The 21,338-nt window shown below is 43.7% G+C and overlaps 1 protein-coding gene and 1 long non-coding RNA gene across 6 annotated transcripts in view; both read left to right on the forward strand.

The window, feature by feature from the left end:
* Positions 1 to 2,476: 2,476 nt before the first annotated feature.
* LOC135501926 (uncharacterized) lies at positions 2,477 to 4,301 on the forward strand. The gene is made up of 3 exons (XR_010449676.1): positions 2,477 to 2,561; positions 3,291 to 3,378; positions 4,171 to 4,301. It is a non-coding gene; the product is annotated as an uncharacterized LOC135501926 (long non-coding RNA).
* Positions 4,302 to 4,461: 160 nt separating this feature from the next.
* The window catches only part of LOC135501342 (uncharacterized), a 54,111-nt gene continuing 37,234 nt past the window's right edge, over positions 4,462 to 21,338 (forward strand). For 3 of the 5 annotated variants that reach the window (XM_064793406.1, XM_064793402.1, XM_064793403.1), the window contains exons 1-3: positions 4,462 to 4,565; positions 5,189 to 5,283; positions 7,303 to 7,440. In XM_064793406.1, coding sequence (XP_064649476.1) covers positions 4,550 to 4,565; positions 5,189 to 5,283; positions 7,303 to 7,440 — 249 coding nt within the window. In that variant the 5' untranslated portion in view covers positions 4,462 to 4,549. Of the gene's footprint in view, positions 4,566 to 5,188; positions 5,284 to 6,942; positions 7,130 to 7,302; positions 7,441 to 21,338 lie in introns of all 5 variants that reach the window. The other 2 variants (XR_010449582.1, XM_064793405.1) reach the window with 2 other exon arrangements.

The following is a 21,338-nucleotide window of genomic DNA, read 5'->3' on the forward strand; positions in this document are numbered from 1 at the left end:
ATCACAACCTGTCCAGGGTCAACAGTGACAGGACCTGGCCATCTAAGGGGACACCAATCATCACAACCTCTCCAGGGTCAACAGTGACAGGACCTGGCCATCTAAGGGGACACCAATCATCACAACCTGTCCACTGTCAACAGTGACAGGACCTGGCCATCTAAGGGGACACCAATTATCACAACCTGTCCAGGGTCAACAGTGACAGGACCTGTCCATCTAAGGGGACACCAATCATCACAACCTCTCCAGGGTCAACAGTGACAGGACCTGGTCATCTAAGGGGACACCAATCATCACAACCTGTCCACTGTCAACAGTGACAGGACCTGTCCATCTAAGGGGACACCAATCATCACAACCTGTCCACTGTCAACAGTGACAGGACCTGGCCATCTAAGGGGACACCAATCATCACAACCTCTCCAGGGTCAACAGTGACAGGACCTGGTCATCTAAGGGGACACCAATCATCACAACCTGTCCACTGTCAACAGTGACAGGACCTGGCCATCTAAGGGGACACCAATCATCACAACCTGTCCACTGTCAACAGTGACAGGACCTGGCCATCTAAGGGGACACCAATCATCACAACCTGTCCACTGTCAACAGTGACAGGACCTGTCCATCTAAGGGGACACCAATTATCACAACCTGTCCACTGTCAACAGTGACAGGACCTGTCCATCTAAGGGGACACCAATCATCACAACCTGTCCAGGGTCAACAGTGACAGGACCTGGCCATCTAAGGGGACACCAATCATCACAACCTGTCCACTGTCAACAGTGACAGGACCTGTCCATCTAAGGGGACACCAATCATCACAACCTCTCCAGGGTCAACAGTGACAGGACCTGGCCATCTAAGGGGACACCAATTATCACAACCTGTCCAGGGTCAACAGTGACAGGACCTGTCCATCTAAGGGGACACCACTCATCACAACCTGTCCACTGTCAACAGTGGCAGGACCTGTCCATCTAAGGGGACACCAATCATCACAACCTGTCCACTGTCAACAGTGACAGGACCTGGCCATCTAAGGGGACACCACTCATCACAACCTGTCCACTGTCAACAGTGACCGAATCTGGTCATCTAAGGGGACACCAATCATCACAACCTGTCCAGGGTCAACAATGACAGGACCTGGACATCTAAGGGACACCACTCATCACAACCTGTCCACTGTCAACAGTGACAGGACCTGGCCATCTAAGGGGACACCAATCATCACAACCTGTCCACTGTCAACAGTGACAGGACCTGGCCATCTAAGGGGACACCACTCATCACAACCTGTCCACTGTCAACAGTGACAGGACCTGGTCATCTAAGGGGACACCAATCATCACAACCTGTCCAGGGTCAACAATGACAGGACCTGGACATCTAAGGGGACACCACTCATCACAACCTGTCCACTGTCAACAGTGACAGGACCTGTCCATCTAAGGGGACACCAATCATCACAACCTGTCCAGGGTCAACAGTGACAGGACCTGTCCATCTAAGGGGACACCAATCATCACAACCTCTCCAGGGTCAACAGTGACAGGACCTGGCCATCTAAGGGGACACAATTATCACAACCTGTCCAGGGTCAACAGTGACAGGACCTGTCCATCTAAGGGGACACCACTCATCACAACCTGTCCAGGGTCAACAATGACAGAACCTGGTCATCTGAGGGACACCACTCATCACAACCTGTCCACTGTCAACAGTGACAGGACCTGGTCATCTAAGGGGACACCGCTCATCACAACCTGTCCAGGGTCAACAGTGACAGGACCTGGCCATCTAAGGGGACACCAATTATCACAACCTGTCCAGGGTCAACAGTGACAGGACCTGTCCATCTAAGGGGACACCAATTATCACAACCTATCCACTGTCAACAGTGACAGGACCTGGCCATCTAAGAAGACACCAATTATCACAACCTGTCCAGAGTCAACAGTGACAGGACCTGTCCATCTAAGGGGACACCAATTTTCACAACCTGTCCACTGTCAACAGTGACAGGACCTGGCCATCTAAGAAGACACCAATTATCACAACCTGTCCAGGGTCAACAGTGACAGGACCTGGCCATCTAAGAGGACACCAATTATCACAACCTGTCCAGGGTCAACAGTGACAGGACAGTGTCAATGTCATCTAAGGGGACACCAATTGTCACAACCTGCATGACCGTGGTCAACAGTGACAGGACTTGGTTATCTAAGGGGACACCACCTGTCCAGGGACAGGGTCAATAATGACAGGACCTGCTTTTCGGGAGTTACCAGTTCATGAGTAAGTTACCAGTCCTGTAACAGGACCATAGTTTCACAGACTTACACGAGATGGCATGGCAGTACTTGGCTACCTGCTTGCGTCTCGTCGTAAATAATGCCGTGTGCTAATCTATAAATAGACACCAAGTGTATTTACTTTTTGAGGTCAAGGTCATAAGTGGTACGGTAATTTTAGCATTCACGAAATTGTCAGCAACACCATCTCCAAAAAATCCTATTTTTGCACAATATTTTGGCTTCAACAACAACGAGGTTTGTAATTAGCCACAGTATTTTACGATGGAAATGTAGAAAGCGAAGTTGACCATCAATGAAATGTCAAGTCACAGTGTTGGATAGTTTGAAAAGCAGATGTAAAGACGAAGTCAAAATGACGTGTAAACTGCATGCACTATGACTATGACTGTGAGTATGACTATGAGTATGATACTCACTATGCAGCAATGAATGAGCAAGCCTTGTAAGCTCCTCTGACTCCGAGGCCTCTCTCTGACTGTCTCTGACCATGCTGACTACTCTCTCTCTATCTGAGTAGCTCTGTGCTCAGCAGCTAACGCTTACTTCTGTCTATTAGACGCCAGTGACATTACTTTCGACAACAGCAACAACAACATCATGACATCAATAAAGTGTCCCCGTCATAATTCTGCAGATTTCTGGTCCTGGGATTCTGGTATGCATAGGCGTAGACTTTGTATATTATATGATGACAGAAATATATTCGAAATGTCACTGATCAGTCAATTGATAAATTATCATTAATTGCCACAGTCATTCTACTTCTACTGCTAGTTAGTTAATTAACATTAACAGTTACCAGTTGTTTGAAAGAAATGTCCATGACCCAGATCAGTGATGAAGATTAGCCGATAACCGAATGAATGTTTACTTGACAAGAAGAGTAAAATACGTCATTTCTCTTTCGTAATTCTTCCAAAAATGACGAGCACATAATTCAAACGTAGAATTATTCCATTCCAGCTACAGCATGGGAAGAAGCATGGACAATGTTCCAATAGATATTCATTACAATAAGTCACTTGATAAGTCAAGTAATTATAGTTACTGGGTAAGTCCAGTCATTATAGTTAGTGGGTAAGTCCAGTCATTATAGTTACTTGTTAAGTCCCTTCATATAGTTACTTGGTGAGTCCAGTCATTATAGTTACTTTGTAAGTCTAGTAATTAAATGTACTGGGTAAGTAAAGTCCAGTCATTATAGTTACTTGTTGAGTCTAGTAATTATAGTTACCTGGTAAGTCCAGTCATTATAGTTACTTGGTAAGTCTTGTCATTATAGTTACTTGGTGAGTCTAGTAATTATAGTTACTGGGTGAGTCCAGTCATTATAGTTAGTGGGTGGTAGGTCCAGTCATTACAGTTACTTGGTGAGTCTAGTAATTATAGTTACTTGGTAAGTCCAGTCATGATAGTTACTTGGTGAGTCTAGTAATTAAAGTTCCTGGGTAAGTCCAGTCATATTCATACCACCGACAAAAATCAGGGGTATTCTGTCGTGGCTCATGCGTCAGTGTCATCTGCATCAGTGTCAGTGTCGGGGTCCGTTAACTTTCCACTTTCCATCAGTCATTTATTGTTACTTGATATGTCACATCATTCTCACATGCATAACATTCCCTCATAGGATCATTGATTGGCACATGGATGGATCTATGATGATTAATAACAAACTGTGTTTTACACTCGGATCTCATCATAGATTCTATGATGGTCCATGGTAGATCCCATCATCGATCCAATGACGGTGGGTCGCATGTCGACATCATACATGTCATATGTCAGCGGCAGTAGTCTTGTGAGGAGGGATTAAGATTAAGCAACCTTGACCATTCTCTTTCAGATTGGTTAATCAATCGTCATCACTGCCACCAGCTATGGCAGGTGAGAACACTCGTCATCACTGCCACCAGCTATGGCAGGTGAGAACACTCGTCATCACTGCCACCAGCTATGGCAGGTGAGAACACTCGTCATCACTACCACCAGCTATGGCAGGTGAGAACACTCGTCATCACTGCCACCAGCTATGGCAGGTGAGAACACTCGTCATCACTGCCACCAGCTATGGCAGTTGAGAACACTCGTCATCACTGCCACCAGCTATGGCAGGTGAGAACACTCGTCATCACTGCCACCAGCTATGGCAGGTGAGAAAACTCGTCATCACTGCCACCAGCTATGGCAGGTGAGAACACTCTCCGGTGGAGGAGATAACAACCATGCTGCAGGGAACGTGTAAGTCTTCAACTGCATCAGATTCCTTCGTTATGTTGACATCTCCTTCCAAATGCTCTTAAAGAAGCTGTACTGCTCTTCATTACTGTAACCATGATGGGAATTTAAAAACCCGAGAAACTTCCGAGTGGATATCAGGCCTCATATTGCTGCAATGGGTCCACTTTTGTCTTGGCTGGTCATTCCCTACCAAAAAACGCACGCTGCTGGTCCACCGGGTGATGTCACAAGATTATATATGTCATCATAATCACCTCTGTTGCGATGAGGTGTGTCATTTTTGCAGGTGCCCAGCCATTGGCAGATGTTTTTCTCAAACTTGATATGGTAAGACGTTATTTTCGTCAACATGGCCGACGTTTGGATTCGGTGCTGAGACATTTGTCCCTTGAACAGCCGATTTAAACACCTGATGTGTTGCAGGTCTCTCACAGGTGAAATGTATTTCAAACGTTTTTAAATGCTATTTAATACTGACACTGATTCCTGCAAACAGGCAATTTTTGTTGCTGCAATCGGCAACATATTCATGACAACAGGACAATCATGCCTGGACCAAAACATCCGTAGGATTAGGAAATTTTAGCGAATTTAACATAAAATTCATTTTATCTTTCATTCAGACATCAACTACTTTCATTGTCTGAGAATCGTTGATCTGCTCAAGGAGACAGAAGCGGGAAGTAAAAACATGTTTGGGAGATCGCAGCGCATGAAGGTGGGTATAGTTGGTGATGTTCAACAAGTGGTATGATAAAGTGCCCTGCAGAAAAGTGATTTAGTCATTGCGACCAGTGATCATGAATGCATGCGACAAAAAACATATTTGCCGTGGTCATCGCAACCTGCGACAAGAATTGGTGATCGCTGGGACCTACGACGACATCAAACCCAGGAATTACTGGTTGTACCTATATTGTTCATTGTAGCGATAACTGTTGCAGGTCACAGTGATAAAAATCACCTGTTTGCACCATGGTTTGGCCAACATTTAGCATATTCTGTTCCTTGGAGAAAAAGTGATTGACCCTGGAACAGTCCTGGCAAACGCTCACCTCTAGCTACAGAAGAGTTTTGGTGGCAGCAGTTGCTCCGGCCTTCCATCCTCCATCAATCGTCTCAGCATCTTTTGGCTGGGCTCTCCCAGTTCCATCTTGGTTGCGAAGTGTCTTGTCTCTCTTACAGATGGGTGTCCTGATAACAGATGTCAAGTTCTATATCCAATAGGACCTCTCTATTGAGACACCTTTGGCCCTGAGAGTTGCTAACCTTTCAAAGTGAGGAATACTGTCACCGAAGTCCAAATGATAATGATCAATTTGGATTGAAATCAGCATCTTAAGATAGAGGTGTCTATTGAATGGTGATCTGTTATGTGTCTAGTACAATAAATCCAGAAATATTTGCTGCTATTTTGTTTGCGCTTTTGTGAAATGAGAACTTTTTCATACTTTTTATTCACCATTTTGAGAACCTAGTAACAGTACTACCTTCACAATCAGATTTACTTGTTCATGGCCGTGTAGTTTCTAGATTATCTTTAAACATGAAAAAATGGCTCAAAAAAGGCTCACAACTATTTATGGGTTTGCAGTGTGCATGTCTGGGAAATAATGTTCAAAGTAATTTCCACGGTAGAGTTTGTGTCTTTGTTGTTTAAGGATTGGTGTGAGATTCTCAAACTACATGAAAAGGATGACGTTTATTTAGGTTAGTCGATTGTGAAATAAAGTTGACGATTGGGTAGGGAATTTATACCACTCAAATTCACCCTTCCAGTCTAACTTTGCATAAGGGTTGACCATAGGGCACCACCATTTTGGCCAGAACTTGAAATCCTAAAGCAATTAGAACACTTTTAACACACAGTGAATGCCAGTTTCAAGGGATGGAAGTCTGTTCATTGTTTTCCACAGAACAGACTCACACCCTTCACTTCATTTTTAAGGCGTTTCAATTATTTTAGGATTTCAAGTTCTAGCCAAAATAGTGGCGCCTATGGACGTTCCTTAACATGTGCCACCGCGGTTAGGTGCCAATTGGATTTATTATCCAAGCGACTCTGTCTTCACCCAGAGGTTGAGTCCACGCAGGCTACTCATGTTTTTCACTTGGTGTCATCTTTTGCCTGCCCTGGCAGAGATATCAGATACAAGGAAAATCGGTTTTACATCTCATTCAAAAGACTGTGATGAGCCAGGAATTTAGTTTCTTGAAAGCCTTGTGGTTCATCGAGAAATACAGTCCCGGGTTGTTCTCATCAGGATCGAATGAAGGCTTGATGCAGGGTAGCCAGCATTGATGACCTTCAGGCTATGACACTCCTTGACTATACGAGGAAGAGGGCTTTCAGTAAACTCTGAAAATGTTTTTTCAGCTGAAGTCGCGCAAATCTTGATGAGGAATGTTAATTATGAGGTAACTGCACTGAAGAAACAGATCGTGAAATGTAAACAGATTCAGAAGGATATGGTGAGGAAGGAGTCTGAGTACAGGAGCGGGGAGGCTGAGTATCTTGAGAAATATAATGCAGCGTGTCGATAGATGGAGATCAGGGTATCAGGGTAAGATACATTGAGCATTGCCATCCGAGTGGTTAATCTCAGTGACAAATTTTCTGCAAATTTTCATTGGGTAAGAGTTTTGCTTTCAGGGACAATCGCAAGCAATAGTGTTAAACCAAGAAATATAGCCTCAGAAGTGAAAGTAGGGCTGATTTGTGTTTCTCATTTTTCAGGGCAATAAGATAAAATCAGAGCTGTTATCGTTAGTGAAACATCTTCCTGCCGAGTTTGATAAAATAACAACAGCTACCAGGGACCTCAAAGAACCAGTCAACTTGTATGAAATGTTCATCGAGTTCACATTAAAAAAGGTGAGTACTGGTTTGGCTGACATAAAGCCCGTTATTGTCGGAGACTGATATTGCACATGACGTATTATTGGCTGCCAAATCCCCCTATTAGAAGAGCTAAGTCTCCTTATCTAATATCATGACCATTTCCTGATCATTGTAAGCTAAATCTTGGAGATACTTACCTTGGAACATTCCAGCCTCTTCTGATCCTTGCTGCTCAAAGTTGCTGTTCTGAAAGTTTCCTGATCGGATATAATAACATACTACCAGACTAGTTACCTGCATCACTTGTGACCCATGAAACCATGAGAGGCTGACAAGATGAATCTGTGGTGTCGACATTAAGTCTCTCAGCTGCAAATACCTTGGTAAGGTGCAGAGACTTCAACTCGCTGAAGATGGGAGGTTGTTAACCGTGTATGCTAACCGCAGCTTCGCTAGATGTCACAATGAAAAACCAACACATACAGCTTCGCTAAATGTCACAACGAAAAACCAACACATACTAAGCTCTCCCTCCAAGGGACAGGGGACTGTGGCTATATTTGGGTCCACTCAGACAGTTGTGGGTCTGTTAGTACAAGTTTCCAACGTAAGATGGCATTACCATGTTATGGTCAGGTCCTTGCCTGTGACAAGAATCTGTCAGCTCTGTGACATGTGTTATGCCATAGAAGTTTGGTGAGCTTCCCCAGTGTTGTCATGGTAACAGGGCATCATCCATGACATCATCACTGACAGCGTCCAATCCAGGGGCGTATCCAGGTGACAGAAAAAAGTAGGCATGCGCTGCATTTCTCCTCCAAATTTCCGGTTTGTTCCTAAATTTCATAATCTATTTCAAAGATTATGATTAATTGGGGAGGGGGTGCATGTGTCCAGTGTACCCCCTTTTGGTCTGTGCCTGCAATCGGCCAGTCAGCAATCGACTTTCTGATGATGCCTCATTGGTGAGAGGAATTCACTCTGTTGACCTCATGTGGCCCATCAAACCAAAATGGGTAGCATATTGCTTTAGGGGCCATTGGAGTTATCCACGTGTTCGTATAGCGAATCAGCTATGTACATTTTGATAAGAAATCCATCTGTGGATCATTCCTGATGCTTGAGAGATTCATAAATATGTTCAGAGGAAACAACAAGCTTTTATGGACTTTGTTTGGAGAAATCAAAGTTTTCTGACAAAACATGAGACATTTTCCTTTGGGTGAACTTCATGAAACTTTCTTTGAAATGTATTTTGGATTCTATGTTTGCCAAATTGACTAGTGGAAGACAGGTTTGCTGTTCATGAGACATATGAGATCCTAATCTAAAAGAGGATCAACATCTTAATTTCAATATAATTTCATATCATCAGTGCTTCTGGCAGCCTATGACCCGATAGGGTGTGATGGGGTCAAAAATAAAGAACAAAAACACTCACATTCAAATAATATATGTTACATTTTGGATATAAAGGCATTCTACCCAAGACAAGATTAATCTGAGCTCATAATCTAAAAGTGGATCAACATCTATATAATTTCATATCATCAGTGCTTCTGGCAGCCTACGACCCGATTGGATGTGATGGGGTCACAAATAAAGAACAAAAACTCTCACATTAAACTTACATTTTGGATATAAAGGCATTCTACCCAAGACAAGATTAATCTGAGCTCATAATCTAAAAGTGGATCAACATCTACATAATTTCATATCATCAGTGCTTCTGTCGGCCTACGACCCGATCGGATGTGATGGGGTCACAAATAAAGAACAAAGACACTCACATTGAAATAATATAAGTTACATTTTGGATATAAAGGCATTCTACCCAAGACAAGGTTAATCTGAGCTTGTATCAACTCATTATTTCAAGATTACCTTTTTACAGACACCCTGTACACTGGGGATGTCAATCAATGCTATAAACCAGGAATTGCATAATTGATCAGCTAACTCACAATCAGGTGTACAGCACCTGACATATTTAACCCTTTTGCTACTAACTGCCTGATTTCACCTGCTGTATCTATGTCAGAATATTCCTGTAGAAATCAAGCTTTATATTTCATACAGCGCTGTATTGAAAATCCGTCGTTGTATGATTGACAGTTGAAGGCAAAAGTAAGTAGTAAAGAGCCTGAACGGCAACTTGGACCCCCTGCAGAAATCTGCTTCCATATTTTGTCCCATTCAAAGCAGTTATACTAATAGTAGCGACACAAAACACTGCTTCAACCAAAAGGAGGCTGTTTATATTTTACATTGAAAACATTACTAAGTTGTAACCAAGGTGTTTTAGAATATGCCTGTCCAATACAGCTAACATACAGACTGTTACCAGTCCAGGATGAGGTGAATTCTGAAACATTTCTTTTAAATTCCAATACAGCTAACATACAGACTGTTATCAGTCCAGGATGAGGTGAATTCTGAAACATTTCTTTTAAACTCCAATACAGCTAACATACACACTGTTACCAGTCCAGGATGAGGTGAATTCTGAAACATTTCTTTTAAATTCCAATACAGCTAACATACACACTGTTACCAGTCCAGGATGAGGTTGAATTCTGAAACATTTCTTTTAAATTCCAATACAGCTAACATACAGACTGTTACCAGTCCAGGATGAGGTGAATTCTGAAACATTTCTTATAAATTCCAATATGCTAACATACAGACTGTTACCAGTCCAGGATGAGGTGAATTCTGAAACATTTCTTTTTAAATTCCAATACAGCTAACATACAGACTGTTACCAGTCCAGGATGAGGTGAATTCTGAAACATTTCTTTTAAACTCCAATACAGTTAACATACAGACTGTTACCAGTCCAGGATGAGGTGAATTTGAGATGACGCGGCAAGTAATAAATGCATAATGGAATACATTTAGAGTGCACTGTTGGGCGCCTCGCCTGGGAAATTAATGGTGCGTCGTGACCTTGTTTGGGAGTGTTCCCGACTAAGGACGAAGGCTTAGACATGGATAACAAACTCCGACGCTGTCCAAGGACATGATGTATGAAACTGGAAATGTTTCCAAATTAAACCTCATCCCAAACCTTTTACAGAACTATGAGATATAAGCATGTCTTATGACAGATATCTTTGAAGTGAGTTGAGTGAAAAGCAAAAGTACCAAAATGCACATCCTTATAAACCAGTTATTAGAAAGCTTTAGAGGTTCAAACAAAATTCTACCAGCTTTCCTGCCTTTCTTCATTATAAGATTACTTCTTATAGCCAACAATTTATTGTTACAGTTTATATAGTAAACGACCTGCAGCAGTGTAAATAGTTCACACAGTTTATAGTTCATGTGGTTTATATTGTTTTCAATAGTTCTATTTATCGATGTGGATTATATAATCTATTACTAGGATAATTCTACAATACTCAACATCATTCCCTGTTGTCTAGATAATACAGGGTTCCCGATTTTAAACTCTTCACATATTTCTCCTCTGAAATCATTGAAATGAACTCTGCAAAGTCTACTTTCACTAAACGGAATCTGTGAAATAAGAGGTTATGGTTTACCTTGTAATTGCAGAGAAAATACTCATAGTTTCATCGATATAAGACTCTTTCTGAATACTGTAAACCCTGACATTTTCGACACTGAACATAAAATGCAAATTTAAAAAGCCAGAAAATTTCAACCTCAATGCATTAACCCTTTCAGCGGCAAACATTTTATTGTTACAGTACCTAAAGTGTAAATAGTTAATACAGTTTATATAGTTCATGTAGTTTATATAGTTTTATGTATTCATATAATCTCTTACTAGTAAAAGTCTACCCCACTCAACAACATTCACTAACACTGTCATCGAGATAAACCAGGCTTATAGACTTTAAGCTCTTCACCTCTTCAGCACAGTTCATGTAGTTTATGTAATTCTATGAAAACATGGTTCGTTTAATCTATTGCTAGTATAAGTCTACTCGAATAAGTCGATCAGTAAAGGGCGACTATAGGCAGTATACTTTCACTGAACATTTAATTGGTTTTACACATTAATTGCACAGAGCACTCAAGTTTGAACAATCTAAGACCTTTTCTATCCACATTACAGACAAGTCCCTGTGAATTATTTACTAGGTCATTTCTAATAGCAAGACTTTTTGGACACCTCATCACCCCCCCCCCCCCCCGCAAATACGGACTGTAAACTAAAATAGTGGCTTCTCGGGTCTGCTTTTAGACCAGTAAGCCCACCTTGTGAGAAGTTTGTATAATTAATGAACATAAACACTGTGTTCACTTGATTATAGGGATAAAGCCAGATGGTTTGTTCATCCAACTGCTCAGCACATCACAATGCCAAGCTACCTTTTATTGTTACAGACATTAATTACAGTTCATCGAGTTGGACTTTCAGCTCTGCGATACGCCTCTTAATCTTCTCTAAAGTGTCTGGAGTACTAATTTCTTTCATCTTCCTGTTAATCTCCTCTAAAGTGTCTGGAGTACTAATTTCTTTCATCTTCCATCTGGTCATTCCACCACTGATGATGTCAACAGCGAGGTATGTCCATTTCTCATCTATGGATTCCAATTCTCGGATAACGGCCCCAGTATCTATGGTGTCCTTGGTCTGTCCAAGGCAACTCCTGGTATGGTCTCTCCCCTCCACTTCTGTGGATTCAGTTTCCAGTGGAACTGTCCCAGGGACTCTGGTGTCCTTGGTCTGTCCAAGGCAACTCCTGGCATGGTCTCTCCCCTCCACTTCTGTGGATTCAGTTTCCAGTGGAACTGTCCCAGGGACTCTGGTGTCCTTGGTCTGTCCAAGGCAACTCCTGGCATGGTCTGTCCCCTCCACTTCTGTGGATTCAGTTTCCAGTGGAACTGTCCCAGTGACAATGGTCACCTCTACTGCTTGACATTCGATGTCTAGTGGATCAGCACCAAGGCGTCTCCTGCCTTTTTTTCTCCCCTCCAATTCTGTGGATTCAGTTTCCAGTGAAATAACCCCAGGGTCACTGCTGGCCTTCCTTTTTCCAAGCAGGCTTTGTGCTCTGTGCTTTCCCTCCACTTCTGTTGACTCAGTTTCAAGTGGAACTGTACCCGGGTCTCTGGTGTTCTTGATCTGTCCAAGGCAACTCCTAGTATGGTCTCTCCCCTCCACTTCTGTTGACTCAGTTTCAAGTGGAACTGTCCCAGGGTCTCTGGTGTTCTTGGTCTGTCCAAGGCAACTCCTGGCATGGTCTCTCCCCTCCACTTCTGTGGACTCAGTTTCCAGTGGAACTGTCCCAGGGTCTCTGGTGTTCTTGGTCTGTCCAAGGCAACTCCTGGTATGGTCTGTCCCCTCCACTTCTGTGGATTCAGTTTCTAGTGGAACTGTCCCAGGGTCTCTGGTGTTCTTGGTCTGTCCAAGGTAACTCCTGGCATGGTCCCTCCCCTCCACTTCTGTGGATTCAGTTTCTAGTGGAACTGTCCCAGGGTCTCTGGTGTTCTTGGTCTGTCCAAGGTAACTCCTGGCATGGTCCCTCCCCTCCACTTCTGTGGATTCAGTTTCTAGTGGAACTGTCCCAGGGTCTCTGGTGTTCTTGGTCTGTCCAAGGTAACTCCTGGCATGGTCTCTCCCCTCCACTTCTGTGGTGGATTCATCCTCCATTGAAACAGCCGCAGGGTTTGCAGCGTCCTCAATCTTTTCATGTGAGGTCCTTACATTGTCTTTCACCGTTGCTGTTTGACATTCAATATCAACACCAACATCTTTGGTTTCTTCTCCCTTTCTGCACAGTCTTCTCACAAAGGCTTTCATTATGCTGGCCACTTTTGCACTCTTGGCAACATCAAGTTTGAGTCCCGCCAAGACATTGTGACCTGGTGCAAAGAATGTAGGGATGAAACCCTTGTGGAGGGCGTCAGCAAGGTCCTCATACACCTTACACACCATCTCACCAAGACTCTGCTCTGATTTACGGAAATCCTCAGCATTCATCAGAAACATGGACTTCAGCTGGTAACTGCTGATGTAGTCATCAACATTCTTAGGTAGACCTTCACCTTCAGCAATCATGATGCGGCACACATCTGGGTTCTTCAGACATTTGGCTGTGATATACACATTCTTGATCCTGTTTTCTAGGCTATTGATATGTTCCACCTCAAGATGTGAAAACGATATCCGCCAGAGTTCCCCTAATTGTTGTTCCGTCAGCTGCTTGGCTAGTTTGCTCTTTTCATGAGGTGGCTTAGGTACCAGGAGGTATCCCCTCTTCTTGAGTTCATTGTGGTCCATCAACCAGGTGCTTTTTGTGAATTCCTCCCGCCAGTCACTAAAGTGAACACAAGGCACAGCATCAATTGATACACGCAGTTGGTTTAATTCCCAATCAAGTAAAATGGGAGAACAGGCTTTTCGATTTTTGTCATTACAAAGCTGAAGGGAATCAACAAATTTGTAATATTTCAATCCATATCCAGATGGTTTTGATTTAATAGTAGTCTTCAATTCATTGAAAAATAAACAATGAAAGTATCTGCTGCCACTTGGCGAATATCTTTTGCCTCCAGAATATTGCGCATATCCTGAATGCAATGGAATGGGATGAGTTAACCTCTCCTCATATAGGAACAGTATGTCCATTTCATTAGGGAGACCAACCCTACAACCCTCTGCAACACTACCACAAACCTTCCGATTCTGGCTGGTATCAAATAGCCTTAACATTTCACCTGTGTGCAGGGAATCAGGCATAAATTTCAAAACTGCATCATGCACCTTCTGTGCCGTCGCATTAGGTATTTTCAAGACACTTCCTATCCCTGGAACTTGGCTGAAGTTTTCCACTGGCATTTTGAGTATCTCTGCTGGACTAATTGAGAACCATTTCAAATAATCAATGCAATCAGAAAATGGCAAGCAAGATAATGCAGGAGATGCTTCCTCGAATCCTTTCAGTAATGGTAACCGGACAATATCAATAAATCCATGAGTGCAACTCAACTTAAGACAATTTTGAAGTAGTGGAGTTGCAAGGTCATTATCGTCTTCCACTGCATCCAAAATCATTCTTGCACACCAGGTGTATCCAAGATTAACACATCTACGAATTGAAGATTTAGGGTGAGCCTGGTTGGTTTTGATCCAACGTGATACCATATCCTCATCTCTTCTCTCGATAGAAATATCAATAGGAGTCAAACCAGATTGTTCACCTTTAGGATTTACACCAAGGCTATTAACCGATAAATCTACAAGATCGGTATTGGATGATAGAGCTGCCTTGTGCATCACATTGAGCCCATTCTTATCAGTGGCGTTCACATCAGCCCCGAGACTGATGAGATGTTTGAACATGTCCAGGTTACCCTCCTCTGATGAGAACAGTAGCGGGGTGCTATCATCACCAGTCCTACAGTTCACATCCAAGCCGAGGCTATTAACCAGGTAATCTACAAGATCAGTATTGGATGACTGAGACGCCATGTGCATCACATTCCACCCATTCTTATCAGTGGCACTCACATCAGCCCCGAGTCTGATGAGATGTTTGAACATGTCCAGGTTACCCTTCCATGATAAGAACAGTAGCGGGGTGCTATCATCACCATCCCCACAGTTCACATCCAAGCCGAGGCTATTAACCAGGTAATCTACAAGATCAGTATTGGATGATAGAGCTGCCATGCGCATCACATTGAGCCCATTCTTATCAGTGGCGTTTACATCAGCCCCGAGACTGATGAGATGTTTGAACATGTCCAGGTTACCCTTCAATGATGAGAACAGTAGCGGGGTTCTATCATTACCAGTCCTACAGTTCACATCCAAGCCGAGGCTATTAACCAGGTAATCTACAAGATCAGTATTGGATGATTGAGCTGCCTTGTGCATCACATTGAGCCCATTCTTATCAGTGGCGTTCACATCAGCCCCGAGACTGATGAGATGTTTGAACATGTCCAGGTTACCCTTCGATGATGAGAACAGTAGCGGGGTGCTATCATCACCAGTCCTACAGTTCACATCCAAGCCGAGGCTATTAACCAGGTAATCTACAAGATCAGTATTGGATGACTGAGACGCCATGTGCATCACATTCCACCCATTCTTATCAGTGGCGTTCACATCAGCCCCGAGACTGATGAGATGTTTGAACATGTCCAGGTTACCCTCCGTTGATGAGAACAGTAACGGGGTTCTATTATCACCAGTCCTACAGTTCACATCCAAGCCGAGGCTATTAACCAGGTAATCTACAAGATCAGTACTGGATGATCGAGCTGCCCAGTGCATCAGATTCCACCCATTCTTATCAGTGGCGTTCACATCAGCCCCGAGACTGATGAGATGTTTGAACATGTCCAGGTTACCCTCCTCTGATGAGAACAGTAGCGGGGTGCTATCATCACCAGTCCTACAGTTCACATCCAAGCCGAGGCTATTAACCAGGTAATCTACAAGATCAGTATTGGATGACTGAGACGCCATGTGCATCACATTCCACCCATTCTTATCAGTGGCACTCACATCAGCCCCGAGTCTGATGAAATGTTTGAACATGTCCAGGTTACCCTTCCATGATAAGAACAGTAGCGGGGTGCTATCATCACCATCCCCACAGTTCACATCCAAGCCGAGGCTATTAACCAGGTAATCTACAAGATCAGTATTGGATGACTGAGACGCCATGTGCATCACATTCCACCCATTCTTATCAGTGGCACTCACATCAGCCCCGAGTCTGATGAGATGTTTGAACATGTCCAGGTTATCCTGCATTGCTGAGAACAGTAGCGGGGTGCTATCATCACCAGTCCTACAGTTCACATCCAAGCCGAGGCTATTAACCAGGTAATCTACAAGATCAGTATTGGATGATAGAGCTGCCATGCGCATCACATTGAGCCCATTCTTATCAGTGGCGTTTACATCAGCCCCGAGACTGATGAGATGTTTGAACATGTCCAGGTTACCCTTCAATGATGAGAACAGTAGCGGGGTTCTATCATTACCAGTCCTACAGTTCACATCCAAGCCGAGGCTATTAACCAGGTAATCTACAAGATCAGTATTGGATGATCGAGCTGCCATGCGCATCACATTGAGCCCATTCTTATCAGTGGCGTTCACATCAGCCCCGAGACTGATGAGATGTTTGAACATGTCCAGGTTACCCTTCGATGATGAGAACAGTAGCGGGGTGCTATCATCACCAGTCCTGCAGTTCACATCCAAGCCGAGGCTATTAACCAGGTAATCTACAAGATCAGTACTGGATGACTGAGACGCCATGTGCATCACATTCCACCTATTCTCATCAGTGGCGTTTACATCAGCCCCGAGACTGATGAGATGTTTGAACATGCCCAGGTTACCCTTCCATGATAAGAACAGTAGCGGGGTGCTATCATCACCAGTCCTACTGTTCACATCCAAGCCGAGGCTATTAACCAGGTAATCTACAAGATCAGTACTGGATGATCGAGTTGCCCAGTGCATCACATTCCACCCATTCTTATCAGTGGCGTTTACATCAGCCCCGAGACTGATGAGATGTTTGAACATGTCCAGGTTACCCTTCGTTGATGAGAACAGTAGCGGGGTGCTATCATCACCAGTCCTACAGTTCACATCCAAGCCGAGGCTATTAACCAGGTAATCTACAAGATCAGTATTGGATGACTGAGACGCCATGTGCATCACATTCCACCCATTCTTATCAGTGGCGTTCACATCAGCCCCGAGACTGATGAGATGTTTGAACATGTCAAGGTTACCCTTCCATGATGAGAACAGTAGCGGGGTGCTATCATCACCAGTCCTACAGTTCACATCCAAGCCGTGGCTATTAACCAGGTAATCTACAAGATCAGTATTGGATGATCGAGCTGCCATGCGCATCACATTGACCCCATTCTTATCAGTGGCGTTCACATCAGCCCCGAGACTGATGAGATGTTTGAACATGTCCAGGTTACCCTTCCATGATAAGAACAGTAGCGGGGTGCTATCATCACCAGTCCTACAGTTCACATCCAAGCCGAGGCTATTAACCAGGTAATCTACAAGATCAGTACTGGATGATCGAGCTGCCCAGTGCATCACATTCCACCCATTCTTATCAGTGGCGTTCACATCAGCCCCGAGACTGATGAGATGTTTGAACATGTCCAGGTTACCCTCCGTTGATGAGAACAGTAACGGGGTTCTATTATCACCAGTCCTACAGTTCACATCCAAGCCGAGGCTATTAACCAGGTAATCTACAAGATCAGTACTGGATGATCGAGCTGCCCAGTGCATCAGATTCCACCCATTCTTATCAGTGGCGTTCACATCAGCCCCGAGACTGATGAGATGTTTGAACATGTCCAGGTTACCCTTCCATGATAAGAACAGTAGCGGGGTGCTATCATCACCAGTCCTACAGTTCACATCCAAGCCGAGGCTATTAACCAGGTAATCTACAAGATCAGTATTAGATGATTTAGACGCCATGTGCATCACATTCCACCCATTCTTATCAGTGGCGTTCACATCAGCCCCGAGACTGATGAGATGTTTGAACATGTCCAGGTTACCCTCCGTTGATGAGAACAGTAGCGGGGTTCTATCATCACCAGTCCTACAGTTCACATCCAAGCCGAGGCTATTAACCAGGTAATCTACAAGATCAGTATTAGATGATCGAGCTGCCCAGTGCAATGCATTGCATCCTAATTTGTTTTCAGCGAAGACATCAGTCCCAAGGCTTATGAAGTATTTCACCATGTCCATGTTACCCGTTATTGAGCAGTTTGCCAAGGGATTACTGCCAGCCTCTGTTTTACAGTTGACATCAGCTCCTTGACTGACTAGGTACTCAACAACTTTCTGTTCACTTGACATTGCCGCACAATGCAGCACCATCTGCCCCTCGTCATTCTTGGCGGTGATATCTGCCCCCTGGTGGACAAGAGACTGAACTTGATCCAAGTTGCCATCTTTGGCCGCTTTGTGTAAAGGATACTTTTCAGGTTTCTCACCAGGTGGCATTTCACCACTACTCTTTTGTGAAGTTATCGCCGCGGCCATTTTGATAAAATGGAAATTAAATATATTTATCGTTGATATGATACAGAATTGTTTAATCCTGAAAGTGAAACTATTTGACTTGTCTGAAGAAGAAGTAGTTGTTTCGTGATTGTTTACCTTTGTCTGTGCACTGAATCTTACTTTGTATTATTTTCTGCGTTCCAAGCAAATGGTTAATGTCTTACAGATTTTGATGTTCTTTTATGCAATCCTTTCTGTTATAGTGGGTTAGGGTATTGTATTGGCTTGCATTAGGATGATAACTAAGAGGTCAATTTGTTAGTTCAACTCTAAACTAGAACTTTTTGAGAAATGAAAATAATCACTGATTGATATGTTCCTTGGTGCAATGGAGAGAGGCTTTGGAGATCTTTCAAATTGTGTAGTTTTTTTTTCAGTTGGCTTTGAAAAAAATGACTATTTATGACGTTGTCTGATATAAGACTACTTTAAGATTCCTTTTGCAAGTTTCTATTCCAACTGGTTGTAAGAATGCACACATTGATCATGTCAATCTTATAGCAATGTATTATGATCAATACTGGAAAGACAAATTTGCAAATGATATTTTCTTCTGACTAAAGAAATTTGTAGGAAAAATACTGGTCAGTTAAAATGAAATGAACCTGTGAATGTCAATGCCTTTTAAGGCCAAAATAAGTAGAAATATAATAGCTTTACCTGTTTTGGTGTAGACTTGAAGACTGTTAAACCTCAGGTTGATAGTGATTAAAAAAATCACAACCAAAAGTCCATCACTCGTGTCTTTAAAATGTTCTTGTGAGTTTTGTTGCCCACATTCAAGTTGTCTAGCGGCTCCACAATCCTCCTCACTACTTGCGCTGGTCCAAAATATCACCGTCAGTTTGGATAAAATCAAGTCTGCAGCTATTTGAATTGAAACTGAGTGAATTAATCCAAAATCAGGTTTTGAATAATCACATGTGAATGTACAGTACCTTAATCCAAAACAAATTTCCGTCCTGTTCTATTCAAAACCAAACTTAGAAATATTGTGCCTCGAACTGGTTTCGTGAGCCAAACTGTGTTGCTGGATGCTGATCCTGGCCTGGAGCTGGTTTGGTGAGCCAAACTGTGTTGCTGGATGCTGGTCTTGGCTTGTAGCTGGTTTGGTGAGCCAAACTGTGTTGCTGGATGCTGGTCCTGGCCTGGAGCTGGTTTGGTGAGCCAAACTGTGTTGCTGGATGCTGATCCTGGCCTGGAGCTGGTTTGGTGAGCCAAACTGTGTTGCTGGATGCTGGTCCTGGCCTGGATCTGGTTTGGTGAGCTAAACTGTGTTGCCGGATGCTGATCCTGGCCTGGAGCTGGTTTGGTGAGCCAAACTGTGTTACTGGATGCTGATCCTGGCCTGGAGCCGGTTTGGTGAGCCAAACTGTGTTGCTGGATGCTGGTCCTGGCCTGGAGCTGGTTTGGTGAGCCAAACTGTGTTGCTGGATGCTGGTCCTGGCCTGGAGCTGGTTTGGTGAGCCAAACTGTGTTGCTGGATGCTGGTCCTGGCCTGGAGCTGGTTTTGTGAGCTAAACTGTGTTGCTGGATGCTGATCCTGGCCTGGATCTGGTTTGGTGAGCTAAACTGTGTTGCTGGATGCTGGTCCTGGCCTTGAGCTGGTGTTGTGAGCCAAACTGTGTTGCTGGATGCTGATCCTGGCCTTGAGCTGGTGTTGTGAGCCAAACTGTGTTGCTGGATGCTGATCCTGGCCTGGATCTGGTTTGGTGAGCCAAACTGTGTTGCTGGATGCTGATCCTGGCCTGGAGCTGGTTTTGTGAGCCAAACTGTGTTGCTGGATGCTGGTCCTGGCCTGGATCTGGTTTGGTGAGCTAAACTGTGTTGCTGGATGCTGGTCCTGGCCTGGAGCTGGTTTGGTGAGCCAAACCGTGCTGCTGGATGCTGATCCTGGCCTGGAGCTGGTTTGGTGAGCCAAACTGTGTTGCTGGATGCTGATCCTGGCCTGGAGCTGGTTTGGTGAGCCAAACTGTGTTGCTGGATGCTGGTCCTGGCCTGGAGCTGGTTTGGTGAGCCAAACTGTGTTGCTGGATGCCGATCCTGGCCTGGAGCTGGTTTGGAGAGCCAAACTGTGTTGCTGGATGCTGATCCTGGCCTGGAGCTGGTTTGGTGAGCCAAACTGTGTTGCTGGATGCTGGTCCTGGCCTGGATCTGGTTTGATGAGCCAAACTGTGTTGCTGGATGCTGATCCTGGCCTGGAGCTGGCTTGGTGAGCCAAACTGTGTTGCTGGATGCTGATCCTGGCCTGGATCTGGTTTGGAGAGCCAAACTGTGTTGCTGGATGCTGATCCTGGCCTGGAGAAACAAATACATGTAACTTCACATATTTTTCGAAAAACAAACCATGAAATAACAGATTTGTCATGGACAAAAACACTTAAAATGTTCAAAACTTATAGATAACATTAAAAAAAAATAATCAGTCAACAAGATTTTGAAAAGGTCACATTGGCAAAGAATTCTGTACCAACCGATTGGTTCACTTTATAAGTACCAGTATCATCTCATTGACATTTTAAATTTTAATAAGGCTGAGTTTTGAGTTTCACTTTATATCAACTTTCTACATGATCTAGATTTAAAGGGACAATATAGGCAGCAGCTAGGCAGGCAAGATAAAGTTACACGAAGTCGCCAATAGGGGTCTTTAACATCTCACAGTATGTCAAAATGATTCATGCTTGTATGAGGAATAGTGCTGAATCAGACATGACCCAGGGCCCTTACTCTGTATATTAGTCAGCTGAGGATGGCCAAATAAGCCCCTCTGCTCCTGCCTATAGTCCCCCTTTAAGGCCATGGTTCATTCATATTATTGTTCTAGTATGTCCCAATTGAAAAATCTCAAATTCAATATCTAGTTTCT

The sequence above is a fragment of the Lineus longissimus genome, chromosome 17 (genome assembly GCF_910592395.1).
Source record: "Lineus longissimus chromosome 17, tnLinLong1.2, whole genome shotgun sequence".
Lineage (NCBI taxonomy): Eukaryota > Metazoa > Nemertea > Pilidiophora > Heteronemertea > Lineidae > Lineus > Lineus longissimus.